This window comes from Xiphophorus couchianus, chromosome 4, assembly GCF_001444195.1.
Source record: "Xiphophorus couchianus chromosome 4, X_couchianus-1.0, whole genome shotgun sequence".
In the NCBI taxonomy this organism is placed as follows: domain Eukaryota; kingdom Metazoa; phylum Chordata; class Actinopteri; order Cyprinodontiformes; family Poeciliidae; genus Xiphophorus; species Xiphophorus couchianus.
The window spans coordinates 1,653,110-1,675,301 of NC_040231.1; the positions used below are offsets into that span (position 1 = coordinate 1,653,110).

The 22,192-nt window shown below is 41.3% G+C and overlaps 2 protein-coding genes across 18 annotated transcripts in view; both read right to left on the bottom strand.

Annotated features, from left to right (window-relative positions):
• The window catches only part of ppfia1 (PTPRF interacting protein alpha 1), a 45,103-nt gene extending 36,891 nt beyond the window's left edge, over positions 1-8,212 (bottom strand). For 7 of the 17 annotated variants that reach the window (XM_028013942.1, XM_028013936.1, XM_028013937.1 and 4 more), the window contains exon 1: positions 7,178-8,212. The gene's annotated coding sequence lies outside the window, so the exon portion shown is untranslated. The remainder of the gene's footprint in view (positions 1-7,177) is intronic. The other 10 variants (XM_028013949.1, XM_028013940.1, XM_028013935.1 and 7 more) reach the window with 3 other exon arrangements.
• Positions 8,213-10,797: 2,585 nt separating this feature from the next.
• LOC114142594 (ZP domain-containing protein-like) lies at positions 10,798-14,231 on the bottom strand. The gene is made up of 7 exons (XM_028013951.1): positions 14,094-14,231; positions 13,837-13,895; positions 12,576-12,766; positions 12,096-12,499; positions 11,765-11,864; positions 11,194-11,389; positions 10,798-11,108 (listed from the first exon to the last, which is right to left on the bottom strand). The coding sequence occupies exons 2-7, from the start codon at positions 13,871-13,873 to the stop codon at positions 10,972-10,974; spliced, it is 1,065 nt and encodes a 354-aa protein (XP_027869752.1). The 5' UTR covers positions 13,874-13,895; positions 14,094-14,231; the 3' UTR covers positions 10,798-10,971.
• Positions 14,232-22,192: the final 7,961 nt, after the last annotated feature.

Consider the following 22,192-nt stretch of genomic DNA (forward strand, 5'->3'; position numbering starts at 1 on the left):
AAGCAGGGAAAGAATGAGGTGGGGAGCATCAGACATCAGTAAAATTAACTCATATTTAAATAAACCGTATGAAATATTTAAGTTTTTCAGTAGTGAGAACATATTAACCCCCTGATGCATAAGTGGATCCTTTTGGACCCGGTGAGATCATCTTTTTGCACTATCTTTGTAATGAAAAGTTTTCATCATTTCATATTCCAGGTGTTCCTCAACAAACATGTTAATGATATTATGCAAATATTTAATTTACCTTTTACACATTTTAAGAAATAACATGTTTTATATTACTACCCCATTCTTCCGTGAGTCCAAAATGACGCGGATTTATTTCTTATGGAATTTAATGGGAATCTTTGTTTCTTACTAACTGTGACTGTCAGGAAAACATTTTTTGTGAACCAAACACACTGAATCCTAAGTCTCACCCCTGAATAATAATATTTTACAAAGCAAGAACTTTTACATATAATTATTATCTTTATTTTTACCTCACAAATATGTGTGTGTGTGGATCATCAGTGCTGTGGATGGATGGATGGATGGATGGATGGATGGATGGAAGGGAAAAATAAATGCACATACATACACACACTCACATGCATGATACACACAGCACAATAGAATACAGACGGCAATGTTAGCCAGCTGGGTTAGCTAACTAGTTTCAAGAAACGTGCTGTGGATCTGATGCATTGAAAACCTATTTTTTAAAGTCTAAACGGGGATCTGCGCTTTGCAGAAGTATTCAGCAGTAGTCCTGAACAGCTTCTGTTATTCTGATCATATTTTCTTTAGTGATCAGCAGCAGCAGAGAAAGCTACGCTGGTTTGTTTAGTTGCTTCGCTATTTAGTAACTGACTGAGCCGTCAACTGATTAACATCTTCCTGTGTCGACTCGGACCGCGGCAGAATGGAGCGGGATCGGCTGATCCGAAATCATTCGAAAGGTTTTTTGACAGGAAAATTCAGACAAACAGCTTAAATCATCTCTGACACAAAGACATACAGAGGATTACGCTGCATCATCACCTCAAACATCAGAATCAGGGAACAGCTTTTCATATTTACTACCAACATTCAGCAAACTGAAAACAAGATTTCCTGCCAAACTGCTTGGTCTCTGGATGCCATTAGCTGGGCCTTCAGTAAGAATGTAAAGTCATCTAAAAACTAACAGGTTACTAGGACTTTCTCCTCTCACAGCCGCCGCACTGCCAAAACTAAAAATATCCTATTCTAGTGAAGCAGAAAAACTAGTTCACACATCTGTCATTTTAAGGAAGGACTATCCGTGTTCTTTACTATCAGAAAGTCCAGAAAAATGTGCAAAAATCCCTGAGCTGTAAAACGCTGCAGTGGCTCCTTGTTCTCCAGTCGAACCAGCTCCCAGTATACCGGACCCAGCTCCCAGTATACCGGACCCAGCTCCCAGTTTAGCCCAGTCTACTTTATAGACCAGGATTAAAACTTTCCCCGTTGATGAAGCTGATAGACAGGTGTAGATTATCCTGAGCTATCTCTGTAGCTACAAACTGACCGTTTCTGCTTCTTTCTCCTACTACTTTCCATTACCTGCTGTGTTTGCTACCATTTACTTCCTGGTTCCTCTCAGTTTTCTCACCTTGTAGTTTTTATTTGGCAACGAGTTTCAGTTTAGTGTTGGTATTTTCCTGGATGGAATTATCTATTGCTTTTATGAACCATGTACTGCTGCCAGTTTACTCACTACTTTTTCTTGCTTCTGTATTTTGTGTCTGCTGTGTCTTCTCAACTTCCCAGTCAGTTGCATTTTACTGATTTCATTCTCAGGTAAAAGATACGACTTCTGAGATAAACAGAATTTGTCTGATTGGTATGTTGATCGATTTGATCACCTGATACAGATAATTCAATCAGCAAATTCAAGGTGAGGGTTTGGAGACTAAAGGCACATTTTCCTGAACATCAACACAGTGGAATAAATGATCAAAGTTAATATTTTCCTAAAAGAAGTGAGGTTAAAATAATTACAGAAAGGATTAACCATAAAGATCAAACTAAAGTGTCACAAATATAACCGTTTACTAAGCTTCAGGGTTTCCCTGCAGAAAATTTGCTACGCCTGGTGGCTTACCATGTATTTGAATTAAAGATGTTTAAAGTTGACAGGAAATTTGAAAATATCAAAAGGCAAACATTAAAAACGCCTAAAATAAACAAAAACAATGCTCAGCCTGGTGGGGGCACAAGTAAAGCTTGGTGGCCCGCCAGGCTTATAATAGAAACCCGAGCTTAAATTTCTAATAATTCATTACACAGATTTCCCAACGCTAATGTCAGCATCAACATTTCTAAAGACGCTCCATGAGTGATCAGGGATTCCTGAAACTCTGGAAAGTTGAATGACTAAAATAAAACTTTGCTTCAATCTGACGGTTCAATAACCTGAAGAACAGATTAAAAACAATAAATATCTGTTGTTGTTGAGCTAATACGCCAATTTATTCAACAACTCAAAAGTAAAAAATGTTGCTTGAATTGAAAATGTTGCTTATTTTGTTGATATTTCAATTGTGATTAATTAATTACAGATCCTGCAATTAACTCGATTAAACATTTTATTTAAGCCCCACCACCACTACTTACTTATTTACAACCAAAGAGTAAAGCAGGCTGAGTTCACCCTGGTTTTAAAGCTTTGTTTATGTTCTATTTCAAGTCCTGTTTCTGCAGATTTGAGATAAGACAGCGACTAAGTTCAAAAGCACAGCAGAGATGATTTGATCACCAAACTTTAGAGGCCAGAAACAATCCGTCATTCCTACAACGCATCGACTAAGAAGATGACAAAGAAAGTTAGATCATCTAGATCTTCAAACTGTACCAAAGCAAAATATTTTATCAAAGCAAATATTCAAGCTGACATTCACCGCCAACGTTGAGCGAAGAACTGAGATCAGCAAATTGAAGAAGCCTGGAGTTCATTTAAAAGATGCTGCTTTAGCAACAGTTGTGGGGGATTTGGAGCCAGTGGGTTTACCTCCTGTACACACCGAGCCGGCGCAAAGCGGAGAATCATGTGAGCTGGATTTAACATACCTGCATGAAACCCACAGTCGGCTGAGGGAATTTAAAACAACCCTGATCAGTCAACCAAAAACTCCCTACTGGAAGTGTTTGCCTTTGACACACACTAATTAACCAGACAAAACTGACCGTGTCAGCCCTGATTAATTGAAATCAGGAATTGCATGCTTCCAATAATAAATGCTGTTTGTGGTGGACTGAGCCAAACTTAACCTAATTTACTGGAAGCAAAAACCCTGAACCAACGCTTCATATTGAGGTCAAGCCACTCAGGATCAGCAGTGGGGGGGGAGGGTCACTAAGCATCAATGGGAGGTAGCGACAGATGGTGAGCAACTCTGTAAAGACACGCTCTACGTCAAAAACTAAAGGTAACAAATCAAGATTTGGATAAAAGATGATCCAACATTTATAAAACTTCTAACCAATTACTGCATAGAGAATTGTTTTAAGGCTCAGAGTATAAAGGACTGAGTGTAAAATAAGAAAGGCAGAGTTGATGTTCTGCCTTTTATTAGGATTCAGGCTTTTTCCTGGATGATTTTTATAAATGACTGGTTTTCTTTGACAATTCTACTTAAATCTGCTGAAAATCTTCTGATCGAGGAAACCGTTTTGAACGAGAAGGAATCACAAAATGATCCTCATTTACTCATCAAACCATATTTACTGCTTCTACCAACAACTACAGCTCAATGCTTCAGATTTTCTAGTGACATTCTAGTCCAAAACATTCACATATTTGGGTTTCCTCTGTGTTATGAAACATAATCAACACAGAACAGAAGCTGTCCTCTGGCTCAGCAGCTCCTTTATGAATGATTGTATTTATTAACGTAGTTCACACTGTAGAATAGGTGTTTATAATCAATAAAAGAGTTTTTATGACTAGAATAATCCTGTCTTTAGAGATTCCTGCACCTGTAGTTGACACAACAACAATAAACTCCTGCTCTGCAGTGAGCTGCCATCTTGCTTACGTAAAGGGTTTCCTCACAGTTTTACTTTTTATCCGACATTGTTTAACATCTGGATAAATCCATCCATCCATCCATCCATCTTCTTCCGCTTATCCGAGGTCGGGTCGCGGGGGTAGCAGCTTCAGAAGGGAGGCCCAGACTTCCCTCTCCCCAGCCACTTCTTCCAGCTCCTCCGGGGGAATCCCGAGGCGTTCCCAGGCCAGCCGAGAGACATAGTCTCTCCAGCGTGTCCTGGGTCTTCCCCGGGGCCTCCTCCCGGTGGGACGTGCCCGGAACACCTCACCAGGGAGGCGTCCAGGAGGCATCCTGACCAGATGCCCAAGCCACCTCAACTGGCTCCTCTCGATGTGAAGGAGCAGCGGCTCTACTCTGAGTCCCTCCCGGATGACTGAACTTCTCACCCTATCTCTAAGGGAGAGCCCAGCCACCCTACGGAGAAAACCCATTTCGGCCGCTTGTATCCGCGATCTCGTTCTTTCGGTCATGACCCAAAGCTCATGACCATAGATGAGGGTGGGAACGTAGATCGACCGGTAAATCGAGAGCTTCGCTTTTTGGCTCAGCTCTCTCTTCACCACGACGGACCGGTACAGCGCCCGCTTGACAGTAGACGCTGCGCCAATCCGCCTGTCGATCTCCCGCTCCCTTCTTCCCCCATTCGTGAACAAGATCCCGAGATACTTAAACTCCTTCACTTGGGGCAGGACACCCCCCCTGACCCGGAGAAGGCACTCTACCCTTTTCCGGCTCAAGACCATGGCCTCGGATTTGGAGGCACTGATCCCCATCCCGGCCGCTTCACACTCGGCTGCGAACCGCTCCAGCGAGAGCTGCAGATCACGATCTGATGAAGCCAAAAGGACCACATCGTCTGCAAAAAGCAGAGATGAGATCCTAAGGCCACCAAATCGGATCCCCTCAACACCTTGGCTGCGCCTAGAAATTCTGTCCATAAAAGTGATGAACAGAATCGGTGACAAAGGGCAGCCCTGGCGGAGTCCAACTCTCACCGGAAACGAGCCCGACTTACTGCCGGCAATGCGGACCAGACTCTGACACCGGTCATACAGGGACCTGACAGCCCGTATCAAAGGGCCCGGTACCCCATACTCCCGGAGAACCCCCCACAGGGCTCCCTGAGGGACACGGTCGAACGCCTTCTCCAAGTCCACAAAACACATGTAGACTGGTTGGGCGAACTCCCATGCACCCTCCAGGACCCTGCCGAGGGTGTAGAGCTGGTCCAGTGTTCCACGACCAGGACGAAAACCACACTGCTCTTCCTGAATCCGAGGTTCGACTGTCCGACGCACCCTCCTCTCCAGGACCCCTGAATAGACCTTGCCAGGGAGGCTTAAGAGTGTGACCCCTCTATAATTGGAGCAGGCGCCGAGATGGGGAGCAACAAGTATGCCCACTCCTGCCCAACGTCTCTCTCCCTGGGCAACTCCAGAGTGGAAGTATGTCCAGCCCCTCTCAAGGAGACTGGTTCCAGAACCAGAGCCATGCGTCGAGGTGAGACCGACTATTTCTAGCCGGAACCTCTCGACCTCACGCACTAGCTCTGGCTCCTTCCCCACCAGAGAGGTGACATTCCACGTCCCAAGAGCCAGTTTCTGCAACCGAGGATCGGACCGCCAGGGTCCCCTCCCTTGGCCGCCACCCATCACACAATGCACCCGACCCCTTTGGCCCCTCCCACGGGTGGTGGGCCCATGGGAGGGGGGGCCCATGTTTCCTCTTCGGGCTGAGCCCGGCCGGGCTCCATGGGTAAAAGCCCGGCCACCAGACGCTCGCCATCGTGCCCCCCCTCCAGGCCTGGCTCCAGAGTGGGGCCCCGGTGACCCGCGTCCGGGCGAGGGAACACCAAGTCCAATGTTTTTACTCATCATTGGGGTCTTCGGGCTGCACTTTGTCTGGTCCCTCACCTAGGACCTGTCTGCCTTGGGTGACCCTACCAGGGGCATGAAGCCCCAGACAGCATAGCTCCTAGGATCATTGGGGCACTCAAACCCCTCCACCACGATAAGGTGGCAGCCCATGGAGGAGCATTTGGATAAAGTCGCTGTATAATCTAGATCAGATTATCCTAGAATAAATACATGCCTGAGTTCAGAGTTTACCACTTCCAAAAGAAAAGGGAATTTAAATGTTTGATTTTGAACCAAACAAGCTTCAAGAACCTTGAGTCCAGCTTGAAACCCAAAGGTAAAAAGATCTAGAGGCCTAAATTAAAACAAACAAAATCTTTTAGTAACTTAAAAATCCATATATTGGACAAATGGTCGAAATGTGATTTGATCATCTACATTTAAGTGCATAATTTCTAAAATGCAGACTTTTATCTTTTACATCAGAGGTCACAACCCCTAAATCAGTCATTATAGACTTTTTAAATTCAAAGTTATGTCTTCATTTACACATTAAAATGAATCCAACATGTAACAAATTGATAAAATGAGGCATAAAATAAATATTGCAGTCAAAAATGCAGACGTTCACTGAGAAAAAATCTGTTACATTAAAAGTTCTGTAACTTTATGCAAAATAATACTTTGTTCGTATGTTTAAATAAATAGAAATAAAGAATCTGCATATTAATTGTATTGAAAGCACAGTAATAATGCATGTTTATATAAAGCCTAGTTTATTGTGGAACACTATACATTATTTTTACTATTAGTTGAGAGTCCTCTCAATCAAAAAACGTTATTGAAATAAGGACTTTATGTGCTTTTCCACATTTAATTTTCATTCTTATATACCGGTACTCTAGAGTAGAAAAGTGATAAAAAGTCCATTGGGGTTTTTTTTTAAATACCAAGTTGTTGTGAGTTTTGACAAAGATATTAGACAGGAAAGAAAATGTTTCAACCTGAAAATCACTGATCAGACCCAATCAAGGAAAAATCGGCCAATTCTGATAATCTAAAGGAACTGACTGGTGCGTCTCTACTTCCGTTCATCTTTTCTTGCAGCTGAAATCTGCATCCGTGGAAGGAAAACATGAAGTGACAGCTGCATCGTCAACTCTGGACATTTCTGTTAAAACCTCTGGAGAAAAGGGATAATGGAACATCCAAAGCCCTGTGCAGCACCATCCAACCACAGTGACACATACAGTAGCTCACCTTTGCAGTTTGACGTTAATCCAAACTCCTTTGTAATCCACGTTTTGGAGATAAACTAGATCCAACTCTATGGAACGGTCTTCAACAATATCCAGGGTTATTCGGGAATTCTTAATTCCGTTCAGGTGTTGGGATTAAGGCTGTGGAAGAGTCCTTTAGAAGGGGGAAAAATAAAATTTCCTTAAGGCCTCAGACCCACAGAGGGTGAGAGGGGGGCAGTATTCCAACTTTGGCCGGCTAACTCCGTGTTAGCACGCTAGCTTCCCGAGTGAGCTGGTGATTCGATGATTGCATTCCTGGATTTGGAAGTAAAGTGTCGATCTTTGCACATCAAAACCACACAAGCACCCTAAAATATAAAGTTATTCTAATCGAAAATAGCATTTCATAACTGACAGATACACCCTGATCCAGTCAGGTGACGTGGAAACTGTTGCTGAGCGGCTAGCTAATTTGAAACAGAAATCTTTGGCTTGGAGTCAGTTTAAATCGACAGCTACTAGCCTGCTAGGTAGCTAACGCTCACTACTTTTAATTTATGAACAAACACGTAATGCTCGGTTTCGTATAAAAGTACGCAACATTGTAAAACATATACTATAAAATCTATTTCAAAGTGTTTAAAATGATAAAATCTTGAAACAGGTCTCCAAAGCTGCCGAAATGAGGAAAGTATCCAGCAGCGTTAGCGCCTCGGCTAACGTTAGCTTCCCGTCGATGCGGCTGCGGAGCGGCGTCACCACATCACGGCGCAGCTCCGCTTCCACTCGGAAACTTCCAGCCAACGCCGGCCCGTTAGCGACGGTTTTCTCCGTGTCGACAAACCCGAACTTTAATCCACTCCCTTCACGGAGGTTTCGCTTAGTGTTTCCGACCGAAATAAAAAAGGTCCGTTGGTCCGGTCCTGTGTTTTAGCCGTGGCCACTGCCTGGCAGCTTCGGCAGTCCGTGAGAAGTAGGAGCCTGGCAGTCTGCGGGAGGAGAGCGCTTCTTCCCCCGCGGTGGGCTGCCTGGAAACTGGAGGAAAAGGAAGAGCAGCAGCACTTTCCGTTCCAGTGAGCGCTCAGGTGACCACCACACACATTCAACCTGAGATTTTCCCTGGGAAATGTTATTTATTGTGTTAATATGCTGGTGCTTCTCACAAATTCTATCACCCAAAAGTTATTTTCCTTTTCAGTTTTTCCAAAAATAACTAGAATGCAGAGGTGGGAATTCCAAAAAATATACTCAAGTAAGAGTACTTCAACATATTTTTAACCAAGTGAAAGAAAAAGGGAAAAAAAGCCATCCAAGGAAATACTCAAGTAAAAAGAGAAAAAAGAGTTTGGTTAAAAAAATGAACTCATCCAATGGACCAAAATCTAAAATATTGTGGACATTTTGGCATTTTAAAGGCCAAAATGAAAGTAATTCATATTAATACCTATAAAATATAATAATAATAATAATAATAATAATAATAATAATAAAAAACAGACAAAAGAAAAAATTGTCCAATTTCTTTTTTCAATGCATGTGAAACTTTATTAAAAGCTTTTTTAGTAAAGTTAAAGTGGTGAATCTTTGGTTAAAACAAATGTGTTCCTCATTCAGTGAAGTTTCTCACAGTGGGCAGAGGAGTCCGAAATTTTACTGAAGTAAGAGTAACGATACGTCACAAAAAATATTACTCACGTAAAAGTAACAAGTGCAACATTTAAAAAGGTTATTTCAAGTAAATGTATCTGAGTAAATGCTTAGTAAATGGATGTTATGCATTGTAGACACAAAACCTAAAAAAGGTTGTTATATTTAATCAAGTTTAATGAATTAAGTAAAAGCTGATTGGGTGAGCAACGTCAGCTTTCCCATATAAATCTATTCTACTTTTTATATCAGCTTGGTTATAAAAAGACTAATACTTTGTGTTGCACTTCACATTTGCCATTTTAACATATTTATGTCAGCAATAATTTTAATTTGATTACAATTATTAATTTTTAAATCTCCATCTGCAGCCACGACTTTTGCTGGATGGGTCAAATTTCTATCATTCTTGAAGTGGGGCTCGGTTTCACAGGAGCAACAAATCACTCCTCAGTTTTCTTTTTGTTTCTTCCTTTGGAAAATAGGAAGAAAAAAACATATCACATAAAAAATCTTTGTTTAAAACTAACAAAATTGCTAACTCCAGGACAATCAAAGAAGAAAACCTGCTAGAGAAAACCACTCTACACATAGAGAATGGCCTAGTCAAAGTCCAGACCTAAATTCAATTAAGAATTATATTTCTTTTTTCCTCATTTCAACCTGATGAGATGCTTCAAGGTGAACTTTGAGAATGTTTGTGTCATTTTGTCCCTTGTTTACAGGAAGAATGAAAATCTGTGTTTTGAAAATCAAATCAAAATTTGATGTATAAACTTTTTCTGGATAGCACCTAAAAACACTGTTATGTGAATTCATGTCATATTATTAAAACCAATTTAACTTCCTCAAATTGAACTGCATCCACCTTTGTCTCGTTAATTAACTTCAAAAATAACTTGGACGATGGGTTTATGTTTTATTCAGGTCTAAGTGGGTGAGTTGAGTAAAACTGTTTTTATAGTAATTTACAAATTATAATTCAAAGCAGTTTTATGCATAATTCTTTTTGAGAAACATTATGAATTCATAAAACGCAAATGAAGCCCTTCTGAAAATCTTGAACAGAGGTTTGGCTCCATCTAGTGGTCATATTGACTTTATATTCTCTGAAATTATATATATATATAAATACTCAATTTCCATGTTGAATTATTGGTGTATTACTTAAGTAATATTAATGTATATATATATATATACATATATATATATATATAATTAAAAATACAAAGTTTACTTTTGAACATACTGAGATAAATGGGGAAAAGATAACAGAAATAAAAAAAATCTAATCTCTTTGATGTGTTTTCAAAGCTGGAGGTGATTAAATGTGAAACATTTCATTCATATTTTTCCTGGATGACCAGAATGTGGCAAAAATATCTGTGAATATAAATCTCTATGAACAATTGGCCAACAGACCTTGAGATGGACTTTCCTTCCATCTCCTCTCAGCAGAAAAAAACACTATAGATTATTTTTTAAAATATCACATTAATAAAGACTGAAAAGACACGGTGCTGTCACCGATTTTCCAAATCATGAAGTTCCCAAAAAATGAAAGGAATGTAAAGCTGCATGCATGTTGTCCATTTGTCTGTTTGGTTGCTGGGGGTTTGAGTTGGAGGTTTTATGTGTAAATTGCCTGATTTATGTGGCGGTGGAGCGTCTCTGCAGACAGACTCTCTGCTTGCATCATAATTACAGTAACATCCATGTGCAGGATCTCCTCAAAATCAATAACAACGTTGTGGCTTTTTAACAACTCTAGTTTCTTTGTTTCTTCTCTATGTTAATGACAGAGCGCTGCTAAAAAGTCTGGCTGTAACACTAGATTCTGGATTTCACACCTTAGTATCTTCTGAAGGAAAAACACACAGCAAAAATAATGAAATCAGTATTTTATTGAGATTTTCAGAAAGAAAATGATAAAATCAAAAGCCTTTCCAAAAATAAAGTTTTTATAGAATAAAAACTTAAGGCACATTTTTTTTGTTTCAATTTAACAGAAGCAAATATTTTATTAAAATAGGAAAGAAATAATCAAAAGTTTTTTGAGTAGCTGCCTGAATCATAATTAGATATTAAAAAGATTTAATTAATAGTTCAGAAACATCCAGAATCCCATGTTCAGATTATCCAAGCAGCCTGGCAGATGTTGAGGTTTTAGTTTTCATGTGCAGGCAGAGGTTGGTATTTGGCCTTGGAGGTTTTGGTTTTGTAGATGATCAAGCCACAGACCATCCCAACAGCAGCAAGGAGACATCCAGCCACAAACATCAGGTTCAGGTTCAGGTTGACAGCTGCAGACGAGAGGAACACGCTGCTGATGGAGTCCTGTTCACATTTTATCTGCTGCTCATAAACCTCATCATTCCATCTCCTTACCTGAGGCCCCTCTGGGGTCCGCTTCACGCTTCAGACGCAAAGGACCCTGGGAAACGAAGTGCTGTCCGCTCTGGACCACAGCCTCTCTCTTTCTGCGGCTGAAGCTGCTGGACCTTGTGGAGTTGCTGCATCCCCTTGAGCACCTGGTGTTGGGGTTTCCTGCTTCACACATCATGACTGTGCAGCTGATGTACACCTGAACTCAACAACACACAGCTACTAAAAGAAAGCACTCCCTCTGGTGGACAAAAAGCAGAGCTGCAGTCAAGCAACTTCAGAGCTCTGCTACATTTTCCATCAAAGAGCCAATAAACCTAAACTTTGTGTTTTTTATATTTATGCTGAAGCAAGTATTCCAACAAATTATTTGTTTATCTTTGACCTTTTTGTTCACAATTAGAAACAGCTGTACCATCATCAACACTAACTGGTCAACATCATATTTAATATCAGCTCCTTGTATCTAAACAGATCAAGTGATTTTACAGAAGACCTGACTTGAAACTCTGTGTTTGACTTTGACAATGACATGTGAATTGATGCATATGAGACGTAGCCTGCACTTCCTCACCTGATCATGCAGGCCGATAAATCTGAAGGCCTCCAAGCTGAACTGGAACTGTCTATCGTTGGAAGGTGTATATGTCTGCACAGTCGGGTCAACCCCACACCTGCACCGAGAAAAACAAACAAGTCACAGAGCTACAGAATCAAAGAAAACTCGTTGCTGATTTGGATATTTGGCAGTTTTGAACCTTGGTCAAATACGGTTGTGGAAATGAACCGTTTTAACTGAAATTTGTATTCGCCAATATCAATGTGCAATTATGAGCACCTATTATTAATGGTGACGCAGCATTAACATCATGCATGCGTCGGTCAGATGGAAAGCCACGCCTCACCCGTTCTCAATGATGGAGTAGGTTGGATGGTAGTTGGGGTTGTCATACGGTGCAGCTCTGCAGGACTCCACAAACATCTCGGTGTTGTTGACAGAGGAGCTGGCGTCCAGCTGCATGTAGATCCTGTTTCCGATGTCAAACTCCAGTGGGTATGAGTTTGGGTCATACTTGGCTTCAAACCGGTCATTCTGGTAGAACTCAAACTGGTATGTGAACGTGCCGAAGCCTTTCTCCCACACCGTGACGTTCTTTCTGTGTGCTGAGAAGCTCAGCGTCACATTCCCCCGTTTGGGGTACTGGCAGTAGAACCGGGCCTCCACCAGGTGCTTCCTGGTGATCAGCTCGTTCGGGTTGTCTTCCTTAGTGGTGATCTCATTCTTGAAAATGAGGTAGTCATCGTCTTCCTGCAGAGGGAGTGGTCTGTGTTAAAACAGCTAACTGACTGGGAGGAGATGAGTTGATGTGTCAAACCGCTCTCACCTCGATCTGAGTCCCACATTGGTTGAGGGGAATGATGGCGACGATGTGAGTGTGGTTGGAGTGCCTGCGAAGGCTGCAGACGGTGTTGCTGGAGTCACTGAGGCGAAGATGATTCTCCTGGAGTCCAAAGAAGGAAGCTTTGTCAACCTCAACCTTCATTGCGGATTCAGTGCAGGTCACTGTGGCTTTAACTGGAACAAGGACAGACGTACTAATCAGAAACAGAAGATGATCAGAATAATGTGAAAACAATGACAACAACAAAAAGGGGGGGTACGATGGTGGCCGGGCTTTTCGGATCACATCTCTGCTTTTTGCGGATGATGTGGTCCTGTTGACTTCATCAGGTCGTGATCTGCAGCTCTCGCTGGAGCGGTTCGCAGCCGAGTGTGAAGCGGCCGGGATGAGGATCAGTGCCTCCAAATCCGAGGCCATGGTCTTGAGCCGGAAAAGGGTAGAGTGCCTTCTCCGGGTCAGGGGGGGTGTCCTGCCCCAAGTGGAGGAGTTCAAGTATCTCGGGATCTTGTTCACAAATGAGGGAAGAAGGGAGCGGCAGATCGACAGGCGGATTGGCGCAGCGTCTGCCATCAAGCGGGCGCTGTACCGGTCCGTCATGGTGAAGAGAGAGCTGAGCCAAAAAGCGAAGCTCTCGATTTACCGGTCGATCTACGTTCCCACCCTCATCTATGGTCATGAGCTTTGGGTCATGACCGAAAGAACGAGATCGCGGATACAAGCGGCCGAAATGGGTTTTCTCCGTAGGGTGGCTGGGCTCTCCCTTAGAGATAGGGTGAGAAGCTCAGTCATCCGGGAGGGACTCAGAGTAGAGCCGCTGCTCCTTCACATCGAGAGGAGCCAGTTGAGGCTCGGGCATCTGGTCAGGATGCCTCCTGGACGCCTCCCTGGTGAGGAGTTCAGGTCCCACCAGGAGGAGGCCCAGGACACGCTGGAGGGATGATGTCTCTCGGCTGGCCTGGGAACGCCTTGGGATTCCCCCGGAGGAGCTGGAACAAGAGGCTGGAGAGGGAAGTCTGGGCCTCCCTTCTGAAGCTGCTGACCCCGCGACCCGACACGGATAAGTGGAAGAAGATGGATGGATGGATGGATGGATGGATGGATGGGATTTCAATGGGCCCAGTGATCAACACCATATCTCTAATGGGATTTGTAGTTTCTGAGAAACTGCAGCACTAATCCGGACAGAGGAACTTTAGCAATCTGTTTCTGTATTCTCTCCTCCAAACTCACATCTCAAACTTACTTTGCCGCTTCCTGATTTCCACCAGAACACACCTCATCTCAGACTGGTAGACAGAACGCCTGAAACCAGATGGGAAGAAAAAGACCAAAACATTTCAGCTGAGCAGAACATTATTTTAAAAACCATGAAAATTCACATTTTGCAGCATTAGGGCAAGACCATAAAGCTGTTTATATTCTAAACTAGAGTATAAACATCATTATGGTTTCATTTATCCATAATAAATTCCTTTTAACACAAATAAATCCTGGACTCACCCATTCACTGATTCCACAGCGAAGCAGATTGGGTAAAAATCTCCCAGGTCGTCTTCAGTTGGTGTCCATCTGATGATGAATTCGGTTTTTGTGTCCCTGTGTTTGGTGACGTTTGTTGGCCCACTTAAAATCAAATTAAATATCCTAAATAAAAAAGTAATGCAGAGGTTATTATGTTATTCCCAGTAATTGGAGCTTAAAATAAACAGAATTGCATTACATCTATCATTAACCTGTAGTCTGACTGAATGCTTTATCATTACATCGTTTGCGTTACTGATAATAAAATGTGCGTGCATCGCTGTAATTGAGCACACTGCTTGATTGCTAAACAGCAAGTTTCCCCGAGTTTTCTCTGCTTTGAAAAGGTCTGAAAACGTCTGCTGAACCCTGCAGACGCCCTGTCAGAGACCCATCATCTCACTGTAGGACAAAACTGTCATTATGTGTCTGTGCAGAAACAAGTTAGTTTAAAAATAGAAAGATTTAGCATCCATATGTTGCTTTACTGAATTCTGAATAGCTACACCCTCTGACTCTCTGAAGAGTTGCTGACTGCATGCTGTGTGATTGTTAACTTTCTTTGTCAGTTTTTGCTGTGGTGATGTAGCCATGTGTTAAAATGTTAGTGTTGGTAGTTTGGGAACGGAGTTTATTGGCTGAATAATTTCATTGTGAAGTTGAACTTTTTGTATTTTGTCTCTGTATTAATTAAGTTGTTGATGTTTATGTGTTTGCTGTCCAGTTGGGTTGAATTCAGTCATTCTTGAGATTCTGACGAGTTTAGCTGATAGTCCCAGGTAGTCTGGTGTTACTCAGTCACTTAGTTACTTTTTTCAAATGACTTTTTAAAATTAACTTGTCCAACACCGGTTATTACGGACCAGTCGTCAGTGAACTGGTTCTAACTTACGCTGAATGTGTGGCCTGTGCCATGACTCTGAGCTCCAGCTCTTTTTCGACCTCTCCTACGATTCGTTCTCCATCTGAAGGTGTTGGAGCCACAAAGCGAGGCAGGTAGAGTCCGTCCTGGCATGAAGGAACAGGAGGATCCACTGAGGAATGGAAGAAGACAGGAACTAAACTTAAATGTGAAAAACACAGAAGTGTTGTCCTGTAATGATCTTACACAGGCAGAACACGGTTCGTTTTGCAAATTATGGTTACAAAGTTTCAATTAAGGTCAAAATTGGAATACAAGTCCGTGTCTCATTAACCTCACCACACATCACTGATGCAGTATTTCTACAACTTCCTATTTTTGAACAAAGTTCCAATGACGTCCACATTTTGGGTCAGAAGGTGGAGACAATGTCAACTTTAACATCCTACTCTGTTAAAAGGCCCAACAGTGGTGAAGGTTACACACTTCACAGTATGGCTCTAATTTTAAATGTATTTATTTGTATCTAATTTGAGTGACCAACTAGACATTCAACCAGTTTGGATTGTGGGAGGAAGCTGGAGTAGTAAGACTGTGCCACGTATGCATGGAGAAAAAAATGAAGTCTATGCAGACTGTACTGTGCACAGGATTATTAAAGATATCCTTAAAATATGGTGCGCAACAAATATTTTCCAAATATTTACATGGATGCACAACAATCACATTATGGAGACTCTTTACCTAGAATACTTTACAATCTCACTTTTATCTTCCAAATTTGCTCACTTACATTTCTGCAACATCTTGATCATTAGGTGTTGGTTTAGACAAATGGTGCAGAATACATCTTCAATATATTAACATTTTTAAATTACCTGCAACATCATAAATAGAGTCAGAACCTTATTAGAAACAATTAAACCTTTCTTACCAAGAAAAGCGAACTGCAGCGGTAATTCACTGATGGGGGAAATATTTGCCTTTGGGTGGTTTGTACTTTGCAGTCTAGACGACATAGTTGTCGTCCACCACTCACGCCATGGGGTAATGGTTGCAGCAGGAGCTGCTGAAGTTTTAGTCGTTGGTGCAGTTGAAGATGTTTTTGAAATTGCTGGATTTGAAGTACTAACTGTTGGTGCAGTTGAAGATGTTTTTGAAATTGTTGGTGCAGTTGAAGTGGTTGTCTGCCACGACCAAAAGGGGTCAGTAGTTTCCACTGTGACTGAAATTCCAGTTGCTGCAGGAGTTGACCGCTGCCTCCAGGAGGTAGAGGGTTCTGGGTTAGCAGTAAACTGTTTGGTTTCTGGTGCACCTATTTTTAATGGGTCCCCCACAAGCACCACGTTCCTCTTCATCCTTGTAATCAGTGGGAACTTGCGAGCTTTCGACCCATCTGAGTAGAACAGATCGATAGAGCGTCGTGGAAAGTCTTCTACCACCATCTCAAACCCAAAAGCTCTGTGGTCAGCATTGGTGAATTGGTAGCTCAACCGACAAGAATCCTGACAAAGTTAACACATACAGATTATCAGAAGGCAGTCACCTGTTATCTGAACTACTGAAAGTGTAAATGAGCCTCCCAGCTCACCTGATCAAGTTGAAAACCTGAGATTGAATTGCAGTTGTCACATTCTATGTTTGGGACGTTCCCGTAGCGGCACCGGACTTGGTCTCCATCAGCATCAAACGAGGGCAGGTTGTATGTTCTGGGGCAGTTCTGAGGAACTCTTCATTAGATACAAAAAAGATTGTAAATAATGTTCTGCAAACAATCTCTTTATTAAGGTTAAACAATACAACAAAATGTGTAAGTATGAGGAACATTAGTAGAAACATAAAATCATACGTCTGTAAATAAAAGTAAGTTAAAAAACTAAATTACCCGTGTAAAAAGAGAACTAAAACAAAAAACCTTTAACCACCTTCTGTGCTTCTTTCATGCTTCTCTACTCTAAATCTTTTTTATGCAATATTTGATTCAGGCACCTCTTCAAAGTGCACTATTGTTTACTTTTCAGAGTATTTAGCCTAAATGTACTTTCTCTTTGTCTTTTGGTCTAACTTAGACAATACATCACACAGTGACATCACACAGTGATTTATTCAAAAGTATAGATTTGGAAAAGTAAATTAAACAGTGGAATGGTAGGATACTACCTGATGACGGGGAGGATGGCAATGTTTGGGGATTTATTTGGTTTTCTAGTGTCCGACCTCGCTCCCAAATCCACCAGTGTGTTAAGCCTCCAGTTACTGACAGAGTTACGCGTTGAGGTCCAGCAGCAGCTGGCTGCCCTGGTTTTTAGGAAAGAGAGGACAGATACATTCATTTAAAGCTTGGCACCAAACACTGATAAATTATATCAACTGGTCTTTGTTTTGATAAGAAGAAAACATTCACCTGAACTTCACCGGTTTGTCAGAAGGGAGAATCCAACTCTCAACGTTTTCTGCTTCACACCACTGGTTTTCATAGGACGGTTCATCTGCGCTGCTGTCGATTTGAGATAATTGTCTGCTGGTGGCGTAGGAACAGTTTCCGCTGTAACAGTGCCAGTAGTGGGAGTAATCACAGGTATCATAAGTACCTCTGGTCCGGACTGACAGCTGGTGAGAAACAACATAAATAAGCAAAAGATAAATCAACATTTTTCATGCAAAGAATTTGTTTTTTTATTATCCATAAACCAAACAAAAATGAAGCTAGAAATGTAGCATAACTTATGAAACTAACTGATCCATTTCTAAATATGCACATCAGCTTATATGTGCATATTTAGAAGATAAAAGGATTGAAAATGTCGAGCATTAAATCAGAAGCAAAATGAACAAAAGTCAAAATTCCTGCAAAATGCTCTGTATTCAGTAGATTAGACATGGAAGACATTTCTGCTTAAATTCTTATAACAGGTGGTTTGGATTGTTCTTATTTGTTCACTTATCAATCAATCATACAAAGAATGACAAACTAATTAATCATTCAGACAGTTGACTAGGTAATCAATGAATCTAAGGATCAATTAGTTATTGATTCCAGCAACCATTCAACCAATTTATCAAGTAATTTGTTAATTGATTACTTATTCAGTCAGGAGATCACCCAGACAAATGATCAGTACATCAATTAGTCACTAATCAGTCTATCGACCAGTTTTTATTTTATTAAATACTTAATGGATAAATATTTTAGCAAGTGAATTAAAAATGTAAATGTTTTGTCATTACATAAAATTTCTGAGAAATTTCTAGCCTCTGAAATCTAAGGTATAAAAAAATCTCACATTTTTTCTTGCAGAAAACATCTTTTAACATTTTTAAAATAAAAAAGCTGAGTTGTCTTAGACAAGGTTCACAAAGTAAACCAGGGTTCACTTTATATGATATCTTGAACTTTTACCTTCTCTTACACAATTTACATATAAAGTATCTTTGCAAGAAGCTCAAGGTAAAAAAAAAAGTAAATGTAAATTTTTTTATGGTAATTTGGAGGAAAAAACATAAGATCTGTGTGAGCTACATAAGAAGAATGTGTTCATAATTTCTCCTACTTCTGCCATAACAGACAAAAAGATAACGTATTTTAGATAAATAGCCTGCTGCTGATTTAAAATGATTGTTCTCAACCTTAAACGATCCGTCTGGGTTTCTGCCTTTGTAGGCGATGTTCATGGTTCCGCCCCAGTGTTGCAACGCTGAGATGATGGAGGTCAGCAGGAGCAGCTGAAGGAGGAGCAGCACTGTGGAGGCCATCATCACGCTCCCAGTACAACTTGAAGATGCTCACATTTACCTGCAGCATCTTAAATACACCTGTGTGAGCAGGGAGGAGCTCCAGCTGAAGGACGGTGTACTTCACCTGGAGCAATGAGGCGATTGCAGAACTGGTTTTATGGAACAATTGGGATTACAACACTTTTTACTGTAATTACATGCAACAGTGAGTTGGGCCACCCATCCACCTCCACACACAAGGAAGCTGAACTTTTCCCACTTTTAGAGCATCAGATTAGTTATCGAAATCTGAACAAATCAATCCTGTTTTGCGGTCCAGCAGCTTTGCCAGTAACAGAAGAGGAAATGCCCGAATGATTACGCAGTGGAGAAAGAAGATAGATGTGTTTAGTTTTTTATGTGCTTAAATTATCAGCATCAAACACAACACCAAGGAAATATTGGGTCAACCTTCCAGGTCCTTGAATCCAGGTGTCCAGTTACCTTCATGCCAACAGGTGTAAAACATCCAGCACCTCAGCATGCAGGCTGTTTCCATAGATATTTGTTAAAAAACAAAATATGTAGCCCAGTAAACTCCAGACTGGTGGCTTTATGGAGTGACACCAGTCAGATAAGTTTGGAAGAAAGTGGGCATGATAGCAACTGAGCCATGAACTGGTAGGTTGAGTAAAATCCTGTGCAGGGATCACCAGCTTTCTCAAAAGCCAAGGAAAACTTGTCACTGCGCTGTGTGCAGTTTGAGATTGTAGCTCTAGAGGAATTCAAGAAATTTCTAGATCGAATTGCTTGTTCATGAGTGTAAACCCAACAAACAGTGCTGTGTAATAAGCCTGTCCTTCAGGTGCCTCTGTGTCGTCTCAGCTGGTTAACCTTTTGTAAAGACGATATTATACTGCAGCCACAAGAAAATTTGTAAAGACCTCCACAAAGACTGGAAAACCAATAACCAGAACTCTGAAAAATCAGAGTCCTGATGCACATTATAGAATGTTATGTAGAGCATATTGTAAAACTTGTTTCTATGGTAAAATGTTAAACCATAGTGATAAACCTGGCAAATAATATTCTCTCTTTCTACAGATTTTATGTGAACTTACTATTCATTTATGATGAAAAGAAAGGCACAAAGGAATAGGATTTTTCAAAGGCTCTGCTTCACTCTTTGTCTTTGGTTCTTTTATTCTTGGAAACACAAGAAGAGTACATTTCTTCTCACTGTACACAGAAGGTAACAATAACCCCTGGGACTTACTGCACAGTGAAAAACAAAGAACAGCTGAGTCTGAACTGAAGCAATTCTTCTGACTGAAAAGAAACAAAAGTTAACAAAATAATACTTCATCTATTTACCTGAATGATGGTCTAAAGGAAAATGTCAAAGTTTAACAAAATGCAACTGTTTTCTCAGCCTCATCTTAGTTTTTGCCTTTTGGTAATTATTTTATCTGCATACCTTGGTGGTTTTTATATTCTGTCATCACAGGTTGATCATTCAGAATTTTAAGACTTTGCTTATTTTTATTTTATGATTTACAAGCTAAACTGGTACAAGACTATCCTACAACAAACTTCTCTAGAAATTGTGATGAAAATTAAGATTTATTGGCTTGAAGTGTATGGAGAGGTAACTGCTGGTTATGGAAATAAGACAACATTACCAGTGACTGAAACTGTAAAAGGACTAACAGAAAGCTAACCAGAACCATGGCAAACAGTCCTGGCTGGAACTGCCGTGGCACAAAGCTGAAAAATGAATCCTTTAGATCTGGGAAAGAAAACGGCACTACAAGAAAACAACCTGGTGAACGTAGAAACAAGGACAAAGAAATAACCTTCTGTTGTGAAAACAATTAAACTGAAAATGGAGGAATTCCAATAAAATCAGCCTTGCTGCACTTCTAATCTGAGTCACGGGAAGAAAGCTTAACTTCAAAAACAAGTCAGAGGCATGAGGCAGGATTGAGCGGTAATAGCTCCTTCTGAACATATCGAGGTCCAGAAGAAGAAAAACAATAAGCTACAAACCCTAATAGTTGGTGATGGAGTAGTGAATGGGTTTACAAGTTTTTGAAGAAAAAGAAAATTCAAAGTACTTAGTTTTGCCAATGACATGGTGTCTGATATCTTACATTTCATTAGCTGCAGCTATTTAAACAGTTAACTCCACTAAGAGCTGCAGAGCCTTTCTACCCCAACTCCTGGGGTAGAAAGGAGTTGGGGTAGAAATGCTTTCTACCCCAACTCCTGCCATTTACCATATGAGCTTAATGCTTTCCTAGTCCTAATCCATCGGGTTCAATATGACGATGGTCCACTCTTTGCAGCTAGAACAGCTTCAACTCTTCTGGGAAGGATGTCCACAAGGTTTTAAAGTGTTTATGGGGATTTTTGACCATTCTTCCAGAAACTTATTTGTGAGGTCACGTACTGATGTTGGACGAGAAGGCCTGGCTCTCACCCTCTGCTCTAATTCATCCCAAAGGTGTTCTATCGGGTTGAGGTCAGGACTCTGTGCCTGCGTTTATCCACATCAGACTCTACCCTCCATGTTTTTATGGACCTTGCTTTGTACTCTGGTGCAGTCATGTTGGAAGAGGAAGGGGCCAGTTCCTAACTGTTCCCACAAAGCTGAGATCCTGGGATTGCCCCAAATATCTTGGTATGCTGAAGCATTCAGAGTTCACTGGAACTGAGGGTTCAAGCCCAGCTCCTAAAAAACATCTCCATACCATGATCCTCCCTCCACCAAACTTTACATTTGGCACATTGCAGTCAGACAAGTATCGTTGTCCTGACAACCACTAAACCCAGACTCATTCATCAGATTGCCAGATGGAGGAGCTCATGTTGTCATTCTACTGCTCTAGAGTCCTGTGGCGCTGTGCTTTACACCACTGCATCCAGCACTTTGTATCACACTTGGTGATGCATGGTTTGGATGCAGCTGATCACCATGGAAACCTATTCTATGAAGCTCTCTGCACTAATCTGCACATTGTTCTGGAGCTAATCTGAAGTTTTCTAGGTCTGTAGTGATTGACTGCAGAAAGTTGGTGACCTCTTCGAACCATGCGCTTCATCATCAGTTGACCCTGGTCTGCAGCCATGAGGTGGTGGGTGGCCCACCGCCTCATGGCTGAGTTGCTGTCGTTGCCAAGCACTTCCATTTCCTTATAATACAGCTGACAGTTGACAATGGACGAGGACATTTCATAACTGGATTTGATGCACAGGTGGCATCCTATCACAGTTCCATGCTGGGATTCACTGAGAGCGACCCATTCTTTCACTGATGTTTGTAAAAACAGTCTGCATGCCTTATGATTAATTTTAAACATCTGTATCCATGGAAGTGATTGGAACATCTGTTTCGGATAATTTGGATGGGTGAGCAAATACCTTTGGCAATATGGTGTTTATGGACCAGAACCCAGCAATACTTTAGTTAGAACAACGGTTCATGGAAGTTGAGAAGGAC

Bases quoted from the DNA above. Each gene is read 5' to 3' on its own strand.
- LOC114142594 (XM_028013951.1), bottom strand. From the start codon at position 13,873: ATGAGGTGTGTTCTGGTGGAAATCAGGAAGCGGCAAA. The intron at 12,500-12,575 runs GTGAGAGCGGTT...CTCCCTCTGCAG, and splicing joins AATGTGGGACTCAGATCGAG to GAAGACGATGACTACCTCAT. The intron at 11,390-11,764 runs GTGAGGAAGTGC...TGTTGAGTTCAG, and splicing joins TTATCGGCCTGCATGATCAG to GTGTACATCAGCTGCACAGT.